The 24,030-nt window shown below is 36.3% G+C and overlaps 1 protein-coding gene across 1 annotated transcript in view; it reads right to left on the reverse strand.

The window, feature by feature from the left end:
• Positions 1-24,030, reverse strand: part of RXFP1 (relaxin family peptide receptor 1) — a gene marked incomplete at both ends in the record, with an annotated part of 67,891 nt that overhangs the window by 16,572 nt on the left and 27,289 nt on the right. The window contains 7 exons of the mRNA XM_084245584.1: positions 318-392; positions 941-1,012; positions 1,102-1,173; positions 2,536-2,607; positions 5,003-5,074; positions 16,989-17,094; positions 20,698-20,796. Of these exons, the coding sequence (XP_084101710.1) occupies positions 318-392; positions 941-1,012; positions 1,102-1,173; positions 2,536-2,607; positions 5,003-5,074; positions 16,989-17,094; positions 20,698-20,796 (568 nt within the window). The remainder of the gene's footprint in view (positions 1-317; positions 393-940; positions 1,013-1,101; positions 1,174-2,535; positions 2,608-5,002; positions 5,075-16,988; positions 17,095-20,697; positions 20,797-24,030) is intronic.

A 24,030-nucleotide genomic window follows, 5' to 3' on the forward strand; every position in this document is an offset into this window, starting at 1 on the left:
TAGCTTTATATTCTTATTCAGAATTTAGGGAAGAAGCTAAAGTGATCTTTCTGTACCAAGTTTGTAGGTGAGTAGCTGGGCAGGGGGATCTGTCTTCTCTCTTTCTGCCACCAAATTAATTTCTTTTTGAGGTATTTTATTTTGGTGAGAGTTTAGAGGATGGTTTATATATAATGGGATGTTTAATAATAAAATCATGCTACAGTAACATGAGGAAATACGATATATTAACAACCGATCATTAAAAAAGCCCCTAAAATCCCAAACAGACAAAACCAGAAAAGGTAGTTAATGTCTTTAAAAAAGATACAACTTACAGCCAATGTAACCTCGGCATGTGCTGACAAAGAGGTTTATCAGGCAGATGGGTGAGGACATTGTTCATCAGCACTCTGAAAAGAAAAGAGACAACAGAGTCACATATAGGTGAACCTTTCCTCGATTTAAGTCAAAGATGGTATTACTCTTCTTACAAAACCATGAAAATCTATTGTTAGTCATTTTTAATATTTTAAAGAAGTCTTGTTATATTTAAGTGCTTATTAGTAATAAAATTTGACAAATGATAACTATCATATAGAGGAAGCAGGAATGTTAGTAACAAAAAATACCCAGGTCCTTCCATAGTGGGTAGTGAAAAGAAGGTGGTTTAAAATTAATGTTATTTTTCTTTCTCGAGATTAATATAGGGTATGCTTAAGAATATTTTATAAAATATGAGACTGAGGGTATATTTAGTTTTGTTGGGCTGGCATTCTAGAAGACAGAGAACTTATAGAATTATTAGAACTGCAAAATCACCTCATAAAATACAATTGAGAGGTTTTTCATGGAAAAGGCATTTTTTTGGGTTTTCACAATTTCAAATTTAATGCTGTTAAAATAATTATTTTTGTCTTTTCCTTCAACTGAAATATTTGCTTTAATTTTTAGTACTTACAAGAGAATAAGAGAATTTAGTCCATAAAATGTTAGTGGGGAAATTCGATTGAGGTGGTTATCTTCAATTATCCTGCCAGCCAGAAGAAAAAAATTGGTTCATTTATTTATTTTTAGAACATAAAAACTAAAACTATAAGATGCCACATAAATTAAACATACAGCCATTCTAGTCTGTGGAGATCTTCAAAAACACCCGGCTTTAAGAAGGTTATTCTGTTATGACTGAGATATCTGAAAAAGGAGAAATGACAATAAATTTGTTAATGAGAATGTAGAGAAACTGGAACCCCTGTCTATTGCTGGTAGGCTGTAAAATGGTACAAGTGCTGTGGAAACAATATGGTAGTTTCTAAAGAAAAAAAATCAAACATGACCACATGACCCAACAATTCTACTTCTGGATTTTATAACCCCCAAATAATTGGAAATAAGGACTCAAAAAAAATTTATATACCCAAGTTCACAGCAGCATCATTTACAATAATCAAAAGATGGAAATAACCAAAATGTCCATTGATGGATAAATGGATGAAGCAAATATGGTATATACATACAATGGAATATTATTCAACCTTAAAAAGGAAGAAAATTCACAGATGCTACAAAATGAATGAAACTTGAGACATGATGCTAAGTGAAAATTTCCTGATACAAAAGAGCAAACCTTGGGCCTCCCCTGGTGGCACAGCGGTTGAGTGCTGGGCTGCGAAGCTGCCCGCAGCCTCTGCAGCACCGGTTCGATCCCCAGCTGCTGGCGAGGGTCCCACATGGTGTGACAGACCTCTCCTGCTGTGCCCGCTGCTCCCCTCAGCAGTGTATTTCAGTCAGTCTGCCTGTTCTGTTCCCTGCTCTGGCTCTGGTGAATTCTCTCACCCTCCCTCGCTTCTGACTGTACCCAGTGCTTGTATAAATAAAAATAAATCTTTAAAAAAAAAGGGGGGGGGGCAAATCTTGCCTTGAATCTGCCTACTCTATGCACATGAAGTACCCAGAGTAGGAAGATTCATAGAGGTATAAAGTAGAATGGTGGGTGCTGGGGGTGTGAGAGGGGGATAGGGAGTTAGTGATTCGTTGGTATGGAGTTTTAACTGGGGAAGATGAAAAAATTTTCGAAGTGGATGGTTCACAACAATGTGAACATACATAATGCCACTTAACAATACACTTAAAAATAGTAAATTTTGCTATAAATATCTTACCACAATAAAAAATTCTTACTACTGTGACTAATGCATATTGACTTCTTACCATGAGCCAGGCTCTTGTGCCTAAGTCTTCCCATGGATTTCTTTACCTGCTCCTTATAACAACTCTGAGGTAGGTTCTATTATACTTTGTATTTTTCAGTAGAAGGAATTGATACTTAGAAAGAAAAAGAAAGCGCTCACCTTCACACAACTTACAAATTGGTGAAGTCCGGACTCAGTGTGAAGTCTAACTGACTCAGAACCCTGTGTTCATAGAGACAGTGCTACGATGCTCCCTCAGGGCTTGCAGGGCCCCAAGGCCTTGTGGGAAGGAGGCTATTGCCTATGGAAGCAGGTGGCTCGAGATCACTGCAGAATGAACAAATAAATTGGCCATGGTACTCACAGTTTAGTAAGACTGTACAGTCCTCTGAAAGCATAGATGGATATGGATCGAATCTTATTGTTTTGCAGGCATCTGTGAAAATCATTATTAAAAAGGAAAACATAGTAAAACAGTTTCAGTTTTGCAAGGTGATGAGAGTCCTGTGGATGGGGGTGGTGACACTAGCACGACAATGTGAGTGGACTTACTATCGCTGTGTGCACTTAAAAATGGCTCAGAAGGTATATTTTATGTCGTATGTACTTTGCCACGATTAACAGCATTTTTTTTAATTATAAGAAGATGTTAAACATAAAATATTTAGTGAAACTGGATATCATGCCATTTTATTTTGCTTTTAAATTCACCAGTGACTCGGCCAGTTTCTACTTGGAAATTCTTTTTATAAATATGATCATGTATTAGGTAAAATTTAACATTTGAGTTTTCTATGAATGGAACTTTAATGCATCATCATAAGACCACTCACTAATTAAACCTGCCCAGAAATCAGACTTTATAAGATTTCCCATTATAGTTTTCACATTTGTCAGTGTTCAACAGGGTACTAGCAAACCTGAGGTATGTGACATCTTTAAGGTTCCAATTCATATTCTATGTTAATCACAAATCTTTCAAACAAGTCAACTTTAATCTCATTAAAGTTGTCAACATATATGACAAAGGAGAAAAATAGATTATAAATTAAATTGGAACATCAAAACAAGGATGCAGGCTTACATAGTTAACAAAATCATAATGGAAGATTGACTTTGAGTTATCTGGAGGTCAAAGAAAGTGCATACTGGAGTATAAGCAACCACACCATATACTCCTATATAAATTTTTTGCCTTGGTTGTGGGAAATGACAAAGTAAGGCCTTCAAGATGATTTCTTGTTCTCTGACTGACAGAAGTCACCATTGTATTTTGGGGTATCCTGAATTTACAGTGTTTTTTTTTTTTTGGTGAATTTTATGATCAAGGAGGGAGAAATCAGAACCCTCAGTTAATTAGAAATTTTGACAAATAGAGATTGCTTATTTTTCCAGCAAGCAAAAAAAAAAAACCTGATAGTAAAAAATTGTTATTATGATTAATGCATCTAAGACTTTCACAGAAAATACTGTGGGCCCAACTGCATAACAGTAATGCAGCTTTCTCACTAGTACACAGAAACAGTTTAACATGTATTTATTTTCTTCTAACTGTTATAATGAGCAAGCAATGGACTATATTGCCTGGAGATTGAGCTACACTTCATAACCATTAGATTTTTTGATCAATTACTTGTAACAAATCAGCTGTTAAGAATGAATTCAATGTTTATTGGACAAAAAATGCTAAACATATATGAATCTGAATTTTGTTGTTATATAAACCTGAATTTTGATATTTGTATTGAAATCTTAACTACTTTTAAACATGTGGACATAAGGTGGTGCTAGAGGTCAGAAAAATTCTTCATACACCAGCACCCAGAACATAAAAAGGAAGTAATTTCTTCAAGTTTTTGCATCAGGGCTAATTTTGAAAGGCTCTTTTCTGTTAATTGAAAAATATTCAGAGTGAAGTTATGAAAAGTTTTTTTATTTTCAAATAAGAAACATTTTTATACAAATAATCTGGGCCTGAGAGCATTTCACCAAATGAAGTCCTGTGGTTTTCCTTCAGATTCTCATCTATTTCTATAACTTAAATCATGAATATAGATATATGTAAAAATAAGGTTTTATTGTATATACCAAAACTGAAAACAATACAATTATGAAAATAAAACTAGGAATTCTAAGATTTTTCTAGAGTGTGATTCAGGCACAAAATATTTGAACCCAATAGTTTAAGTACATGACAATAAGACTTAGTCATGACATTGACCTAAATAACAGGTAAATATCATCGGGGTCATTATTGATTTTGAAAGTACATACATCACTCTAAACTGCATAGAAGTTTGCATATCAGATGTGATTCAAATCAAAATAAACTAAACCTACAATGCAGATATAGTAATAGAAAGAAACCCCCCATCTTTAAAGGCTTCAAATCTCAGTGACTTGCTATCTTCAGTGGATATTGAATCTGGAGACATAAGGAAGAAAATGCTTCACTATCTAATCTTGATGGCTGATTTAGTTAAAGACCATTATATTTTTCTCTAAGGTAAGCATTGAGATGAGCCATGGCAAAAAATACAGAGTAAAACCTCCTGAGCCTTTTCATTTTGGGGGATCATAGTAGAGGATTCATAATGCATGTGCCCCAGTCTCTTTGGGGATAGGTATCTGAGATTTTTCTTGAATGACTTCTAGCCCAACTTAGAAAAAAAAAATTGTTACCTTGTAGTCTCTAGCTAACAGCTAAATAATTCCACAAAGAGGGGTTAGACTTAATCAGTGGTACAGTGTTGGCCTCTGCAGAGCTGGGAAGAAACATGTGCCAAAAAGTTTTAACTAATTTTAACACTGGAAATCAAATGTTTCCTTACAGTTTCTGAAGATCATGGTACTTCTTGAAGCCATCTGGAGGAAGCTTTCTTATCAAGTTCCACTGAAGTGACCTGAAATAAATATAAAGTTTGGTACTTATGAAGAGTTTTTTTCTTCACATTTAACCACAACACTATGGACAATTATAAACTTTACTTACCTTAGCACTAGTTTTTAGGAAACATTTTGTATCATGACATCACTCATTCATGGTAGCTTTTAAAGTAGGTCTAACTATTAATTTTGTATTATTGAAGATACATTTTTTGAAATTTAGGTCACAAATTTGCAATTCTGACCAAAAAATTCAAATAATAAAACTGGGAAAACATAAAATTTCCTTTTTTTATTTTTATTTAGGACATACTAGAAAGCACTTCAGCTTTTGACAATAAAAATACTGCTTTCTGTTTATAACAGAGCCAAGGACTTAAATAACTTTATATCCCACTATATTTCATAGCTCATATTTCATACCCTTGCTTCCTTCTAAAATTAGTTATAAAGGAAACTAGCAATTTGTATATACAATTGAACTGTCTTTATTCAATAAGTGATCCCATTTAATTACAAATAAAATACACAGAAAGAGTTCCCCTTTATCACAACTTGAGAAGCACACTGACATAGTTTGACATAATTATGATTGCATTGGGAAAAAAACTAAGCCTTTGATTTTTTTTTTAAAGAAAGGCAATGTAATGTAATAGAGACAAAATAAAACAAGCAAAAAACAAAAACAAAACAAAACCCCAAGCCATTGCACATGGGATTTCTTGCATGAATTACATATAATTTTTATACCAGTGTCTTTAACTGTAAAACAATGAATTGGCTCAGATAACCTGTAATAATACCATTATTGTCTGATAAATGAGATTGATAAATGTCTGGAGGTTGACTTGCTTTGGGATAAACACTTAGAAATGATTGATATAAAGGGCTCAGATTAAGACATTGTCCTATACTAGGCACTAACATTGTTTCATTATTATGTTTGCTTTGGACCAGCTGCTTAAACTTGGTAAAGAAACCTTAAATAAAAATAGTTTCAAATGGGGCAAGATGACAGCACAGTGGATGCCGGGTGTACCTTCTCCATATATGCACAACCAAATCATAGCAAAACCAAGTCTACAACCCCTGAAAGATGAATAGGGAACTACCGCACACACCAGGAGAATCAGTGCCATGGAAAGGGGAAGTAAAACTCAAATTAAACTGTGTTTGCAGTGATATTGAGTAGTACAACTAACAAGAGGTAGGGATAACTGCTGGCGGGAGCCCCTCTGCAGCTGTTGACTGAGGGCACACACTCACATCAGAGACTCTGGAGACGCAGCCCTGCACTAGAGAAGGGGATGCACACTTGGCATCCAGGGAAGAGAGTGCACCACTGGAGGACTCGTCCAGTAAGGGTACAGGGTGATGACTGCTTGCTTGAGCCGAGACTCTCAATCTGGAACAACTGGAGCCTCAACTGTTGGGAGAACCAATTTGGATCACCTATGTCTCCCTATAAAAGGGGCTGCTATCTACAGCCTGAGGCTGTGATATTTGAAAAACCTGCTTTATCCCTGCCTGGAGCCAAAACTAAGACAATTGAAGGCTCTCACTAACCTATGTCTAAGAAAATGTCTCAATGGGGGGCAATAATGGAAAGAAAAAAGATTAAGAAACATTGTTCTAGGTTATAGTATCACTCCCTTAAGGATTTAATAAATGAATGCCAAAGGTTAGCTAGTGACCATCTTGTGAAAACACTCTTATCTGTGGGCTATTACCAAATGTTTTTTCTTTTCTCTTTCCTTCTATTAGCTAGTTGACAATCCCTTTTCTAATAATTATTGCTTGGCTTAGGTCCTCAATTCTGCCGTTTAAATGTTTGTGTTGTGTAAAGATAAATTATTAAATATTTGAGTTTGATTTAAAGATATTAATGAATTTATTGTGTTCTCAAAAATGTGTTCATTCATTCATTCATTCATTCATCTTTCAACAAACAGGTGTTGAATGCCTTCCAGTTGCACTTTGGAGAAAAAGATAATGTCCCTGGATGACAAAAAACCAACAGCAGGACTTTCAATAATATGTATCTTTTCATTATAACACTGATTGAAAAAAAAAAAGAGGGGCCATTACCTGTGTGGAGTTTGCACATGCTCTCCTGTATGTGTGGGTTTTCTTTGGGTACTCCAATTGCCACCCCCTTCCAAAGATGTGCATGTAAGATTCATTGCCAAGTCTCAGTTATCCAGAGTAAGTGTGTGTGTGTGTGTGTGTGTGTGTGTGTGTGAGAGAGAGAGAGAGAGAGAGAGAGACAGAGAGAGAGAGAGAGAGAGAGAGAGAGAGAGAGAGAGAGAGAGAGAGAGAGAGAGAGAGAGCGGTGTCCTGCAATGGAAGGGCATCCTGTTCAGAATGGCTTCTGTCTTGTGCCCTGGGTGGTTGGGCTTCAATCACTAGACACCCTGAACGGTTATAAGCCAGTTGGAAAATACATGAATGAATGACTGTAAATTATTAGTTAACATTAGAGGTGTTTTTGTCTTTATTTGGAATTTTGGTGATATTTTTATCACTAGAAATATGCCTTAGGAATGTAACTGGTTTATATCAATGATAAAATTGGTTTTATTTATTGTTTTGCTTAAAGTCACAGTTTTCAATAACCTATTAAGTGAGGATTAACTGTAATTTACTTATAACTGTAAACTTTTCTTTAGATAGTAACATCAGTCTTATAGCTCAGAGCTAAAAGGTAATTAGCTTGTTTTGCTTTCATTGTATTCATTTATTGGTAAATTCAATTAAAAAACATTTGTTTAGAGCTCATTATACTCTGTTAGGAACTTTGGAGGATTTATAGAAAGACTAAGGTATAGTCCCCCAATGAGTTTATGGTATTTGCCTTTTCATTGTAGAGATTAGGTCCATAATCATTATAGTGAAAGAAAGAATGTTCAATATACTTAAAAGACACACAAACTAGGGCCTCTGAGAGAACTCAAGAGGAAGTAGATAAGACTTCGAAGACTGAGGGTAATTACAGAGAGCAAGAAGGTTCAGTTAAGAACTCCTAAATATGCTTCTTAGATATTTGAGTTTTCAGTAACAGTCCTTTATAAATGAGCCAATATTTTTACAAATAGCATTCTCTATGTTTTCATAATATTTTATTGAAATGCAAAAAGGTAGGTATTACTATTCTTAGTAAAACAAACTAAAAAAAAGTGTGTATATAGATATGTGTGTGTGAAAGAAAACTGATATTCTATATTAGATTCTGCAGTTTTAGTGATTAAATTCCAGGATCTGATATAATGAAAGTTAAATTTTCACAAGTTAGAACAATGCCTAAATAATCATATTTATCTGTGGTTACCTCTGTTGCTCACTAGTATTTATGTGAAATATCTTTTAAGAAAACTTCACTCCAATAAACATTACTTGGGTTATTGCTTCTTTGATACTTTACTTATATATGATTTAGTCCATTTCTGACATTTCCCTATAATAGTTTCAACTCAAAAAATAAAACATGCTTAGTAATAAAATTTGATATTTACTCCTTTAATGTATCTGCTCTAAAGTCTAGAGTTTGTTTTCTCTACACAACTGAGCAAAGACTGGGATGAGAGATGATGCTTAACTGGGTGTTTTGCAGAGAAAACTAGAAACGGACAACCTGAATCAAGCTGCTTGACCTAAAAGACCAGAAAATGGCATTCTTTACCAGAAGATAAAAATTGCTATGAACATAAATGCCAAGTTTCATTCCTCCATCTCTCAAATGCCTGCTGGATATTTCCACTGAGTAACCTGTTAACCTCAAATTGAAAAAAAGAAATCTAAAATTGGATTCCAAGCCTTCCCCATGACTGTTACCAAATCTCCCCATTCCCGGATCTCTGTTACTCAGGATGGAAACCCTGAAATCATCTTGCACATCTCCTTCTCTCTTGCTTTCCTGCAGTGAAATTATTCATAAGGATGTAGTCCCAACTTTTTTCTTTTTACCAAGGTTTTCTTTATACCAATTGGTTGCCTACAGGCCTGAACACATCTCTCTATGAATGTACATATTGATGAATGAATGTGCGCACAAATGTATATTTGAGCCAGAAGAGGTTTTCTTTAAACTGAATGTAAATACCTTTAGGTGGGGCATGCGATCTCTAGTCAGTCACTGTCTTAGCCTCTTCCATTTCTGTGACTCTCTCCCTCTCTTTCAGCAAGGGCTGGCTAAATTGTTCAAGAATGGATTCAAATCTTACTTGTGGGAAAATAAGAAAAGTGATTGGCAGCATGAGAGTTGTTTTTGATTTGGACTTTGAAGTAATTTGAAACAAATAATGGGGGTGGTAATTTTCCCTTGAAAACAGAATGAAATCATCACACATTTTATTTATTTTATTTTTTTTAATAAATTTTATTGTTATATTCCCCATACAATTGCAGCCCCCCCATTCTGACCCCAAACCCTCCCCTCCCGCCCCCGCCCCCCTAAAAGTGTCTCTGGTTCATAGTTTTTTGTTGATTTTGATTTTCACTTTCTTATAGTTATTCATTTTCCTGGTCCCTTATTTAAGTTTTCTAGATTCCTGCTATGAGTGAGACCATCCGGTATTTTTCTTTTTCTTTTTGGCTTATTTCGCTGAGCATGATCCCTTCCAGCGCCATCCATGTTGCTGCAAATTGCATGTGTTTATCTTTTTTGAATGCTGAGTAATATTCCATGGTATATATGTACCACATCTTCTTGATCCAGTCATCTATTTTTGGGCATTTGGGTTGTTTCCAAAGCTTAGCTATTGTAAACAGTGCTTCTATAAACATAGGGGTGCAGGTGTTCTTTGGAATTGATGTTTCTGTGTCCTTTGGGTAAATACCTAGGAGTGGAATTGCTGGATCATATGGAAGCTCTATGTTTAGTAGGTCCAGAAATCTCCACACAGCTCTCCACAGTGGTTGGACCAGTTTGCACTCCCACCAACAGTGCAGAAGAGTTCCTTTTTCTCCACACCCTCGCCAGCACTTGTTGTTGCTAGTTTTTTTAATATGTGCCATTCTCACTGGTGTAAGATGGTATCTCATGGTAGTTTTGATTTGCATTTCCCTGATGGCAAGTGATGTTGAACATTTTTTCATATGCCTGTTGGCCATTTGCATTTCCTCTTCAGAGAAGTTTCTTTTTAGCTCTTCTGCCCATTTTTTGACTGGATTCTTTTCTTTGCTGTTGTTGAGTCTCATCAGCTCTTTGCAGATTTTTGTGATCAGTCCTTTATCATTAGTGTTGGGTGCAAAAATGTTCTCCCAGTTGGTGGGGTTTCTCTTTGTTTTTGTTATTGTCTCTTTTGCTGTGCAGAAGCTCTTTAATTTGATGTAGTCCCAGCTGTTTATCTTTGCCTTCACTATCACTGCTTTGGGTGATGTGTCTGTAAAGATGTCTTTGATGTGCAAATCACGCCTATATTTCCTTCTATATATTTTATGGTTTCAGGTCTTATGTCTAGTTCTTTAATCCATTTTGAGTTGATTTTTGTGTATGGTGTGAGGTAGTGGTCAAGCTTCATTCTTTTGCATGTAGCGACCCAGTTTTCCCAGCACCATTTATTGAACAAACTTTCTTTGCTCCAAAGCATAGTCTTTGCTCCTTTGTCAAAGATTAGTTGACCATAAATCTGTGGGTTTATTTCTGGATTTTCTATTCGATTCCATTGGTCTGTATGTCTGTTCTTGTTCCAATACCATGCAGTTTTGATGATTATGGCTTTGTAGTATAGTTTGAAGTCTGGGAGTCTGATGCCTCCATTCCCTTCTTTTTTTTTCAGGAGAGCTTTGGCTATTCGGGGTTTTTTGTGATTCCATATGAATTTCATCAATAATTGTTCTATTTCTTTGAAGAATGACATTGAAATTTTGATTGGAATAGCATTGAATCTGTATATTGCTTTTGGAAGGATGGCCATTTTAATAATGTTTATTCTTCCAATCCACGAGCAGGGGATGTCTCTCCATTTCTTTGTGTCTTCTTCTATTTCTTTTAACAGTGTTTTATAGTTTTCTTTGTATAGGTCCTTTACCTCTTTTGTTAGATTTATTCCCAAATATTTGATTTTTTTTGTTTCAATAACAAAAGGCATGGTTTTTTTGATTTCTTCTTCTTCAGATTTATTGTTTGTGTATAGGAAGGCTACTGACTTTTGCGTGTTGATTTTGTATCCTGCCACTTTACTGAACTGATTGATGAGTTGAATTAGCTTTTCTGTGGAGTTTTTGGGGTTCTCTATGTATAATATCATATCGTCTGCAAATAGTGATAGTTTGACTTCTTCTTTTCCTATTTGGATTCCTTGGATGTCTTTCTCTTGTCTTATTGCCCTGGCTAGGACTTCCAGTATTATATTGAAAAGCAGTGGTGAGAGTGGACATCCTTGTCTTGTTCCAGATCTTAATGGAATTGCTTTCAGCTTTTCACCATTGAGAATGATACTGGCTGTTGGCTTGTCATAGATGGCCTTTATGATGTTGAGGTATGTTCCTTGTATCCCAAGAATTTCAAGGGCTTTTATCATGAATGGGTGTTGCACTTTGTTGAAAGCTTTCTCAGCATCTATTGATATTATCATATGGTTTTTATATTTCTTTTTGTTGATGTGTTGGATAACGTTGATTGATTTTCGGATGTTAAACCATCCTTGTGCCCCTGGAATGAATCCTACTTGGTCGTGGTGAATTATCTCATGGATACATTGTTGGATTCTGATGGCTAAAATTTTATTGAGGATTTTTGCATCAGTGTTCATTAGGGAGATTGGCCTGTAGTTTTCCTTTTTTGTGTTGTCCTTGTTCGGTTTTGGTATTAGTGTAATGTTGGCTTCATAGAACGTGTTTGGTATTGTCCCTTCCTTCTCAATTTTTTGGAAGAGTTTGTGAAGGATAGGCACTAATTCGTCTCTGAATGTTTGGTAGAATTCATTTGTAAATCCATCAGGTCCTGGGCTTTTGTTTTTGGGGAGGTTTTTGATTACCATTTCAATTTCGCTAATTGTAATTGGTCTGTTTAGGTGTTCTATTTCTTCTTTATCTAGCTTTGGGTGATTGTAGAGTTGTAGGAAATTGTCCATCTCCTCTAGATTGTTGAACTTGTTTCCATATAACTGTTCATAGTAGTTACTGATTATTCTTTTGATTTCTGCTGTGTACGTTGTGATTTCTCCTCTTTCATTGATGATCCTGTTTATTTGTGCTTTCTCCCTTTTTTCCTTTGTGAGCCTGGCTAGGGGTTTGTCTATTTTATTGATTTTTTCAAAGAACCAGCTCTTGGTTTCATTGATCTTTTGGATTGTTTTTTTAGTTTCAATTTCATTTATTTCTGCTTTGGTTTTTATTATTTCTTTTCTTCTACTGGTTTTGGGGTTTTTTTGTTGTTCTTTTTCTAGATCTTTGAGCTTCGAGATTAGGTTGTTTCTTTGAGTTCTTTCTTGTTTCTTGATGTGAGCTTCTATTGCTATATATTTTCCTCTTATTACTGCTTTTGCTGCATCCCATACATTTAGGATATTGGTGTCTTCCTTGTCGTTCAATTCAAAAAATTTTTTAATTTCTTCTTTGATCTCCTCATTAGTCCAGTGGTCTTCCAGTAGTGTGGTTTTTAATCTCCATGAGGTAGGAAAGTTCCTTGCCTTCTTTTTTGTGGTTTATTTCTAGTTTGATGCCTTCATGGTCAGAAAAGATGGTTGATATGATTTCAATCTTGGTGTATCTGTTGATGTTTGTCTTGTGCCCCAGTATGTGATCGATCCTGGAGAATGATCCGTGTGCGCTTGAGAAAAATGTGTACTCTGTTTTTTTGGGGTTTAGTGTTCTATAGATGTCTGTTAAGCCCAATTGCTCTAGGTCCTTATTTAGAGCTTTGGTTTCTTTACTTATTTTTTGTCTTGTTGATGTATCCATTGTTGATAGTGGTGTGTTGAAGTCTCCCACTACGTATGTGTTTTCTCTGATGTCTGTTTTCAGAGAGGACAACAGTTGTCTGATATATTTTGGTGCTCCTTCGTTTGGTGAGTATATGTTAATGAGTGTTATTTCTTCTTGAGGTATTGTCCCCTTGATCATAATGTAGTGACCATTGGGGTCTCTTTTTATCTTTTTGAGTTTGAAATCTGTTTTATCTGATATAAGTATAGCTGTTCCTGCTTTCTTTCTTGGTCCATTTGCTTGTAGGATTGTTTTCCATCCTTTAACTTTGAGCCTATTTTTATCTTTTGTAGCTAAATGTGTTTCCTGGAGGCAGCAAAAGGTTGGGTTTTGTTTCTTAATCCAGGCTGCAACTCTGTGTCTTTTTATTGAAGAGTTTAGTCCATTTACATTTAGAGTTTATATTGATATGTTAACATCTGTATTTGCCATTGTGTTTGTCTTTCCTTTGATTTTATTTATTTATTCTTTTAATAACTTTTTTTTTTTGGCCTTCTTTCATTGTTATTCGTCCCTCTGAGGTTCTGGCTTTAGGACTCCTTGTAGTATTTTTTGGAGTGGGGGTTTAGTTGCAATGAAATTCCGGAGTTTCTGTTTGTCTGGGAAGGTCCATATTCTTTCTTCAAAGAGGAAGGAGAGCTTTGCGGGATAGAGTATTCTTGGTTGGCATCTGTTTTCTTGGAGTCTGTTGACTATGTCCCTCCACTCTCTCCTTGCCCGTAGTGTTTCTTCGGAGAAGTCTGATGTCAGCCTGATTGGCTTTCCTTTGAATGTTATCTGTTTCTTCCCTCTTGCCAGCTTCATTATTTTTTCCTTGTCCTGGATTCTTGGGAGCTTTACTATTATGTGTCTTGCTGTATTTTTCCTTTCGTCGTGGAAGTTTGGTGTTCTTCTTGCTTATTGTATATCAATTTTCAGCTCCTTCTTCACATTTGGGAAGTTCTCTTCAATTATCTCTTTGAATATTTTCTCTGTTCCTACATCTCTCTCCTCTCCTTCTGGTATTCCTATAACTCTTATATTTCCTTTCCTCATGGAGTCAGATAGTTCCCGAAGTCTTTCTTCATTCTTTTTCCTTCGTACTTCTCTTTCCTTTTCTGTTTTGGTTCTTTTTATTTCTGTGTCTTCAAGAGTACTTATTCGTTCTTCCATTTCATCAATTCTGCTTTCGTTGCTTTTCCCAGAATTCTTTAGTTCTTCCATTAATTCTTTGATCTCCTGCATTTCTTTTACTTCCCTCTTTAGGGACTCAATTTCATTCTTCTGATCGTTGATTATTTTTCCCTTATCATTGTTTTCCTTTATGACTTCTGTCAGTTTTTTAATCACGGCAATTTTAAATTCTTTCTGGAAGGCTCAGAAGTTCTTCCAAGTTACTGTCGTTGCAATCTGGGGGCTGGTTTTCTTTTTGTGGTGTGCTTTTTCTCTGGAGAGTTGCTAGGTTGCGTGTGGTTCTTCTCCTCCCTACTGTCTGTTTTCTAATTTGCCGTATGCATTGGGACACTGTGTTGTTGGGACTGGCCAGCATCTTGGGTGAGCTTCTCTGCTCCCCTCTGGTTCCTCCAGGAGTCATCTGTCAGTTTCAAGCAGTCTTTACTGGAGAAAGGTCCCTGTTCTAAAATGCCGATGTGGGGACACACTCCTCTGTGCGCCTGGTCTGCCCCAGCGGTGGGTTCCTGCTCCCCCTCTGGGCTTGGACTGCAGGCCAGAGGGGGTCTGGCGTGGGCGAACTTCCCCCGCTCACCTCTGGCTCCTGAGGAAGCCTTCTGCAGGTAGTCTTTACTGAAGAAATGTCCCTGTTCTAAAATGGTGATGTGGGACACACTCCCTGCGCGTCCGGTCTCAGGCACAGTCTTCTGCGTGCCTGGTCTGCTCCGGCTGTGGGTACTCGCTCTCCCTGTGGGCTCAGACTACTTGTTCGGAAGGGGCCGGGTGTGGGCTAACTCCCCAGCTGGCCACTAGCTCCTTCAGGAGCCTGTGCTGGCTTCAATTCACTAGGTGGCGCCAGAGATCTCTCCTAGAGCCCTTGGGGAGCTGATTTTCCACCCCGTGGGACAGGGAGCAGAGCGGGGATGGTAGGGTACACCTCAACGGCTTTGGGGTGCTGTGTCTGCCTTGTGCCCCACCGTCGTGGGGAACCCACGCCCCTAATTTCGTGCCCCGGGTCTCAGTTCCAAAGCCCTCAGTTCCAGGACGCGGGCTGTAGCCCAGATCAGTGGCGCTCCCCTGCCTGGGCGCCTGGTTCCTGCTCACTCAGGGAGGGCCTCCGCGCGTCTCCCCGCAAGCCTAGGTCGCAGGCGCGGGGACCTGGGCAGCTGCGATCCGATCCGGATCCGCGTTTGCTTTTCAACTGCACGCTTTTCAGCGCGATCCGCCGCTTTTCCGAGCAATCCGATCCGCGTCTGCTTTTCCAGCGCGCCGCTTTCCGCGCAAGCTTACCGGGCGGCCGGGGCTGTGTGCTGGTGCTGGTCTCCTCCTGGGGGGCGGGGCTCTCTTTAATGGCGCCTGGAGCTCACCTCTGCGGCGGATCCTACAGGGTTCTCCACAGCTCCCGTTCACGGGGTGTGGTGGCTGAAATAGTTCCTTTCCACTCATAGTCCCGCTTGCTGCGTCCTTTGTTCTTGTTGGCCGTTTTGGTTTGTTGTTTCCCTCCTCTCTGCCGGTCGGAGAGTGCCGACTTTGTGGGCGGGGGAGGGGAGCAGGGTTTTGCGCTTTCCTCCCTTCTGGTCCTCTTTTATGGCAACTTTCTTCTTCGGGCAGTTTGCCGGAGTCGTCCGTTTATCTTCCGTGTCCCAGTTCTCACTGGGACCTGCCGCTTTTCCTCCCTATTAACTTTTTTTAATGGGAGATCTTACTTGCAGCGTCTCCTCGCCGCCATGTTGCTCCTCATCACACATTTTATATCCAGAAGTTCAAGTCAGAATTTAAATCATGAAAACTCTTCAAAAGAACCTCAGATTCTTATGGGGATTATTATTATTATTATTATTATTTGCAGTAGGACTAATTACAATGAAAAAGAGCTATGGTGTTTGAGGATAGGATAGAATGCTATTCCTTGTTTAGACAGGAATGTTACCTCCTTTGGAAAGCAAGTCTTTGTGGCTTAAACTGTATGATGTTCTGAGCTCATGCATTGGGAAAGTCCCCAGATTCTGTTAATTTGATGGAACTCTGAGCTGCAGCTCTTCCCCATCCTTTACATAGGCCAAGCATAGGTGTTGCTGTGGTATGAGGTTTGGGTTAAAATGGGCAGGCCTTGCCAACATTTGTAAACTGAAGAATTACTTCCATTTTGCCCTTGTATACCCCAGAAATTAAAGCCACAACATACTAAAACATCTGAATGAAAACAAAAATCTCATCAAATATATATTGGTTTAAAATATCTCTCCCACACTGATTTCTTTTGAAGTTTCAACCATGTATTTTGCTAATGTTTGTTGAATTCAAGCTAGTATTGGATCCCCATTTAAGGGGATAATTGTCATCTACATACATAAATTTGAATTATTCAGGAAGAAAAAATCAACTCCAATATCTCTGAGTCAAATATGATTTTAATGTGAAGAGTTAGATTTTAAATGTGAAGTTCTGCGAATATTTTACCCAATTTGTTTTACCATTTTCTTTTTATAAATTTATATATGAGTATATTAATATGTTAAATAAAATTTCTATGAAATAAGAAATCTCTACATAGTAGCTTAAGTACAACTTTTTTCATAAGTAGCACATATAGTTGGTTATCTTTTGTTTAGATAAAATATGATGATACTAAATACTCATAGGACTGTTATGAGGAACTAAATAAATTCATCCATGAAATAATTTAGAGTAAAATCTAGCATTTAATAAACACAAGCAATCATCATAATTGACTAAGGAACAATAATACTATCTTTAAATAAAAAGGCTCCTTTAATAATGACAAAGTCTTAATTATGACACAATTTCACAGATGCTATTCTGGCTGTCAAGATGAAACCAATCTTTTCTACTTACATTATAGTCACATTTGAAGAAACTGATGGAACAGCTCGTAAGTTGGTATCATCACAGTTAAGCTCTAAATCTTGGCAAAAACATTGCACTGGCACAGAACTGACCACTGAATAAAGAGGGCAGAGTAAGGAATGGACAATGAGGGGCAGGGAAGAGCAGGGTAGCAAAAAGAAATAAAAAACTATGAGAAAATTATTTAGCATATCATGTCTCACCTAAGCAATCTGTGCAATGCTTTAAATTAAGGTTCCAAAATTTGTTTTTAATTTAAATGATGCTAGATCATTAATATAAGGAAACATACACATTTATCAGCCCACACTTTTTTTTTTTTTGGTTATAGAAGACTACTCTTCTCCATTTAGTGCAAAATGAATGAAGTCACTTACTCTTACCCTGGGAGCGTAACTATATCCCAGGGTGACATAATGGTGTGTGGTGTGATGGACTTTAATGTCTATATTCTATGTCTATAACAAAAAAACAAAATATTTATTAATAGCATGATCAAATCTTTAGCGGAGGACTAGTCATTTCTAATTAGCAAGTAAGAGGAGAGTTAGACACTGAGCTCTAATGTGGGCAGAATTTTTTTTAACTGGAAAAGTAAAAATTCTTCAAAGGAATTTTCATGGCCTTCTTTTGGTTTATGTAGGAATGGAAGTCTGCCTGAGCCTAACTCCTGTGAACATTTTTTATGCCGAGTCATTCTATTTTTGCTGAATGGTGTTGGAGAGGGAGAATGAGATGAAAGCCACTGGTCATCTGTGGGCTGTGATCCAATATTTCTAGTCTCTATTATAGAGTTGAAATGTTGTTTCTAGAGCTAACCAGTAAAATGGAATTATTTTTCAGTAGTTGGATTTCTGCCTTGATGGGAAATGGATGATTACTGAGAAGAGTGAGAAGTGCTTTTTATATTAAAACCCTGAACTGTACAGCAGGTTACAGACTCCAAGGCAAAGTAGGCGTGGACCATGACTGGATAGATGACCCCATGGAACAGTTTCTGCAAACAGGTCCCATATTACAATAGGAACATGTGTTACCAAGTCAACCAACTTCCTTAAAGAAGTTAGAAATGTAGTGTTTTCTATGTTATTACCTATTTAAAAAATTGATAATAGCTAGTATTTTAAAATAGCAAACAAAACTTGTAATGAGAATTTTCTACTTGCTGTCTTTCAGTTTTTGACTTTTACAGTAAACCTTCCAGAGAGTAGAGTTGTGTCTTCCTGGCAAAATAAAAGATTCCTGACTAAGCTGGTGGATGACTGCTAATGAGCACAGTTGGCTATAGTCTTGAAATCATAAAGTGGCTCTTTGCTCAGATACTGGTGACATGTATTCTCTTCCCAACAACTCAAAATGCAGACTCTCTTATAGGATCACAAGAGATCTAGATCATAACTTGTGTTTTGTGTTTTTTGTAAACAATCTCTGCCAAGAACTTTTAAACAGCTTAATATTGCAGGTAGCATTTTGGCTATGAATCTCTGAAAACGGATTCTCTTTTTAAGTTAAAGCCATATCTAAGGCAAGTGTGTGTTCTGTTGTGGAATAGGGATGGTAGGGTTGGAAAGGAATTTGAAGGTTCTGATAGAGAGAGGAGAGTAAGGAGGATAACAATGAGGGCAGTGAAATGAGCATTAATTCCACCATGTCTTTTTCTATTGATATAGGCTGAGTTTAGATAATCCATAAATGTTGGCTATACTTATATTTATAATAGTTATAAATATAATATATTTATTATATTTCCTATTTATAATAGGAAACAATGAAAAAATAACCCTTAAATTTCCAACAAAAGAATGATTAAGCAAATAATGTCACTTAAAATATATCTTATGGTATATTTAAAAATCTGAATGTGCTAAATGATAATTGAAAATATGGTAAAAATGGCTTGTACAGAAATTTCTTATCATAAAGAGGGATGAGTGATGCACCAGCAAATTAATGCTGGTGTCTATAAATTATGATTGACTAAAGGATTCTTTCCGATCTCTGTAGTCCCCAAATCCCTCCAATTTAATTTTATGAATTTACTGGCTAATGATAGGTATAATATTTTCTATGATATTGTTCTTGAGAGGTACTTTGTAAATGTGAATTCTTCATATTCTCTCATCTAGTCAAAGGTGATTATAAGCCATTCTCAGTTTGATTTCCAATTAATTCTTATAATGATCTGATGAATGCCATTGCACAACAGGAACCTTAATTTAAGTATTATTCCCCAAATTTACACTATACGTTTGATTTCATTTTTAATGCTTTTATGTTTGAAAAAGACAGTACCACCTCTCCCTGAATTTTGTTTAACTAACTCTAATTAAAATGACATTATCACTAAGTACTAATAAAGACTTACCTCTGCACTTTTTGGATGAGGTTTTTTTTTTTTTTTTTTTTTTTTTGCTGATTTAGTATGTTCCCCCCTCTCCCCCCACCATCCCATTTCTTTGTTTTTGTTTTTTTCTTTTTTACAAACCATACTATGACAGTTATGAAACCCATCATTTTCCCTCTTGACTTAATGACTACAGAATTCAGAACTATGTTTTGGATGGTTACTGAACTTTCCTCGGTGAGGATTCCTTGATATAATTTTTCCTTTCCATTCATCATTGAATTTTTGTCTTCCTTGGTACGTTAAGTCTGCTAGTTTATTACAAACTATTAAAAACTTTTTTTGGAATAAGTGAAATATAAAAAATTTAAATTAGAATTTAAGAAATGTGAAGGGTTTAAAGAAAACAAAGACTACATTTTGAGATTTATAATCTAATCCATTATATTTTTTCATTGTATTAGCAGTTAAATTATAAATTAAATTTTGTCTTTCCCAAATACTCTTAGTATTTAATGATCAAGTAATTTTTCTCCATTTTTTTGAGAGACAGGCATGATATAAATTGTTTAATAACATGTGAGACTTCCTATAGAGATATATACCTCTGGAAATTGGAGATCATTAGGAGTTTTTTCTATTTATTTAATCTCATTTGGGTAGTGAGGAAGACAAATAGAGTAATAAAAATTAAAAAAGCTATAGCTTATAGTTCAAGATAGATCATAAGGGAAAGAAGAGAGATTCTTCCCCCAATCTCTACTTTTTAACCAAGGTTTTGAAAAGCTATGATCAAAATTTACATTTGTATACTTTATTAGACAAAATTATTTAAAAGGAATTATTTACATAGATCTTCCTAATCAAAAATATTGCAGAGTCATTCTTCAAGGTAGTACCTTCCACACTCCTTCAAGTGTTTTTGTAAGTTTTCAGTATATGACTAATCATAGCAGGTTATAATTTTTAAAGTTTTTGTAGCTCTGAAGTATAGCTTAGACCTCAGAAACTTTTTTACTTGCAAACATAAAATTCAAATAGATACTCTGCTCTTCTATGTTTACAGTTTCCTTTATAACAGGGTTTATAGTGATTATGAAAAGGAAATGCTTGTCATAGCAACTTTGATTGACACTAATTTTTCTTACAACAATATGCCTGGCATGATTTATTACTATAAACTTCAGATCCCTGGTTCATTTTTAAATGAAATTCTCAAAATAAGGTTGCAGGTCTACTATAGTTTGCTGATAGAAAATGATAAACTTTTTTCCCCTGTGTGTTGGATTCAACATTTAAAAGCATGAAGTTTATGAACTCATGGACAGAGACTCAATTCCTCTGATTACTTACAACATTCAGATGTTTCTGCCTGAAAGGGATACAGGGAAGTCATTTTGTAGTAACTGGCAAAATATTTGTCAAATTGCAAAGACCATCCATTGTTGTCTCCTAAAATAAAAATCAGAGTGCATAAAAGTTCAAGAAAAACAAATATTCTGATATGTTGAGGAAAACATTTCCTCTCTTTAAAACAAACAGGATTTTAAAACCTAGCGAGATAAACATCATTTGGAGCTTGTTAACAAACACAAATTTCTAGATCCCTGCTAGAAATTCTGACTTCTAAGTCTGGGATGGATGCATTCCCTAGCCTCCATGATTAACAAGCACTGTGGGTGGCTTTTTGGCAAGAGTGTTTGGGCCATATTTCATGAAACAGTTCTTTAGATTTGTTGAAATATCACCCACCATTCTTAGCATATTAATTATGACTCCTTCAATCTTCCTCAGTTATTAAAATTGATGTATGGTAACATCTGAAGAGGTGTGAACCTATATCATTAAATCATATACAGTGTTGTAAACCAGCATTACCAAAATAAAAAAGAATAAATTAAAAAAAAAACAAATGGATGCCAGAGATGTATTAGGATGGCTAGATTGTCATGATGGTTAAATAGAGACAGAAAGAAACCAAGATGTGGTATACGCACACACCGGAATTCAAATGTCAAGGGTTAGTTTTTAAGCTTAACTATAAAAAAACTGAACTGTTGACATTTAGTGACAACATGGGTGGAACTGGAGGAGGTTATGCTAAGTGAAATAAGTCACAAGGAGAAAGACAAATACCAGATGATTTCCAAACTTAAATGTGGGAAATCATAAAGCTGAGTAAAAAAAAAAAAACAGACAAAATTAAACCAAGGGCCTCCCTGGTGGTGCAGGCACTTGGGCGCACCACTGTAAGGCTGTCTGCAGCCTCTGCAGTGCTGGTTCGATCCCTGCTGGCCTCGGAGAAACCCACATGGAGCAGCAGACCTCTTCTGTCTCACCCACTGCTCCCCTCAGCAGTGTATTTCGTCAGTCTGCCTGTTCTGTTCCCTGCTCTGTATCTGGTGAATCCTCTCACCCTCCCGTGCATCTGGCCTGTACCCCAGTTCTTGTATAAATAAAATAAATCTTAAAAAAATTAAACCAAAACAAGCCCTAGAAATTTGCAGAATTGAAACTATCAGAGGGAGAAAGTGGGGGTTCGGGAGAAATGAGGGAAGGGGACCCAATGAGTTATTATGGAGAATTATGCTTTGTTGGTGGATGTGGTTTGGTTACATGCATTTGCAGACATGTGAACCTATATCCCTAACACATAAACAGCATTGTAAACCAATGTTACCTCAACAAAATAAATAATTAAAAAAAAAGTCCAAAAAGAAATCAGCAAAACTATTCTTTTTTTTTTCTTTACAGGTATTATAATGTCATGGGTGGTATTAAGTAATTATTTGCTAGGTGCCCACACATTTTCTGATTTTGATATTAAATTCCTATATCATTAAAAATAAAAAAATAGTAATAGTCATCATTTGGAGGGAAAACAGAAAACAATTTTTTCCCACAAATTCCTCTTTATTTTTAAAGATAAGAGACACTGACACTGTCTGGTACTGATCTCTTTCTGACTAATTTCATTTAGCATTATCCCTTCCAGCACCCTCCATATTGCCGCAAATGGCATGATTTTATCTCTTTTATTGCTGAGTAATATTCCATAGTGCATATAAGCCATACCTGGAATATAGGGTAATTAACTTGTCAGATAAAGACAAACTTAAAAACTAACCCTTGACATTTGAATACAGAACTCATGCAGTAGTTTGCAAGACTTTTGGTTGAAATCTGGACTCAGTGTTGCTTTATGATAAATCAAACTGAAAGGCAAATGCATATGGATGTTGAATCATAAAAGGGACAGATTATGAGAGACAGCGTCATTGTATTGAAAAGCTGCAATGGTCCCACTGTGGATACAGTGAGTGATTCCCTCAACCTCCATTGAACTTCCCCTTTATTATTGTGTTCTTGTAGAGCAGAGACTGAAAAGTTTACAACATTTTACATCTCTAGCAAACCTAGACTTTGGGGGTACACTCATGGATATTTTGGTTGGTAGAGGAGAGATAGAGGACATTTTCCTTCAGCTGTTCCTAAAACAGAGACCTCTCAATATGAGACAATTGTGGTAGTGGCAGGTATTTTGGATATTTCTATCATTGAGGGTGTCGGGGCAGCTGGGTTGATGGTCGGGGCAGCAGGGTTGGCAGCTGTCTAGTTTCTGAATTGCTGGGGTGATGTGCTCTTGGATCCACTGATGCCAGTGGGGGCACTTGCTGGTTCCCAATCTTCCAGCCCTTCTGAGAATTTTACGAGTCGAATTTCTGTTTAACATGCCTAGAATGGATTCTGTCATTTGATAGAAGATATCTATTTGATAGATTGAATTTTTGGGGCAAAATGCGGTTTCAGTATAATCAGAAATGTAGTTAATTTTCAAAGTTCAAGGCTAATCATTAGTGAGAGCACAGCGGTGCAATTTTTTCTGAACCCGTATGTTCAGGTGTAGTTTTGTGTCCGACTATGGTAATGTGATGACACCTCAGCATTGTCCTGCGTCTCTCATGGGGGTTCTGGTTTAGAGACAAGAGCTTTATGTAATATTCTGTTCTACTGGACTTCAGAACCTTGCTTGTGCTTCCTTGGCTTTCAGGTTTGATCGTTTATGGCAATAGATTGTCTCCCTTACCTGATTTAACTGAGTTTGTTGATTTCTGGGTAAGGTTTTACTCTTAAAGACTTGGTCCTTACCTTTAGATAAAAGGTAAGATTTTAACTTACTATTTTAACTTCCCCATTTTAACAGAAATTGAGTATTAGTACTTAGCATTGGGATAACTAATATTTAGTGAATACCTACTATACTACAGTAAGGACTTTGTTTTATCTTCATCTCCATGTATAAATTAAAAAAACAAAAACTGTTCTGAGAAATTTGACTGGTTTGACTAAGAGACAGTATTACTAAAATTTGCAAAAAAATCAAAACAATAAATTAATTTCCAAACTTATATGTGGGAAATTATATCGTCAGCTTATTATGCACAGAGTTCCAACTTTTGTGTGACATCAGCTTTAAATATGTAGCTTTTGCTATTTATTGTCTGTTTTCCTATTGTCTATTTCATTTCTGTTGAGGTTCTTACAACAACATTATATGACTTAAAAAATTCACTCAATTAACATCCAGAAATAGTTATCAACTGGAATTTAAGTTTGTCATTACTGTTATTCATAGAATCAATGAGGGTATTGCAAATCATTAAAGTATTACTAAAATTAATTAAA

The sequence above is a fragment of the Talpa europaea genome (genome assembly GCF_964194135.1).
Source record: "Talpa europaea genome assembly, chromosome: 10".
Taxonomy (NCBI): Eukaryota; Metazoa; Chordata; class Mammalia; order Eulipotyphla; family Talpidae; genus Talpa; species Talpa europaea.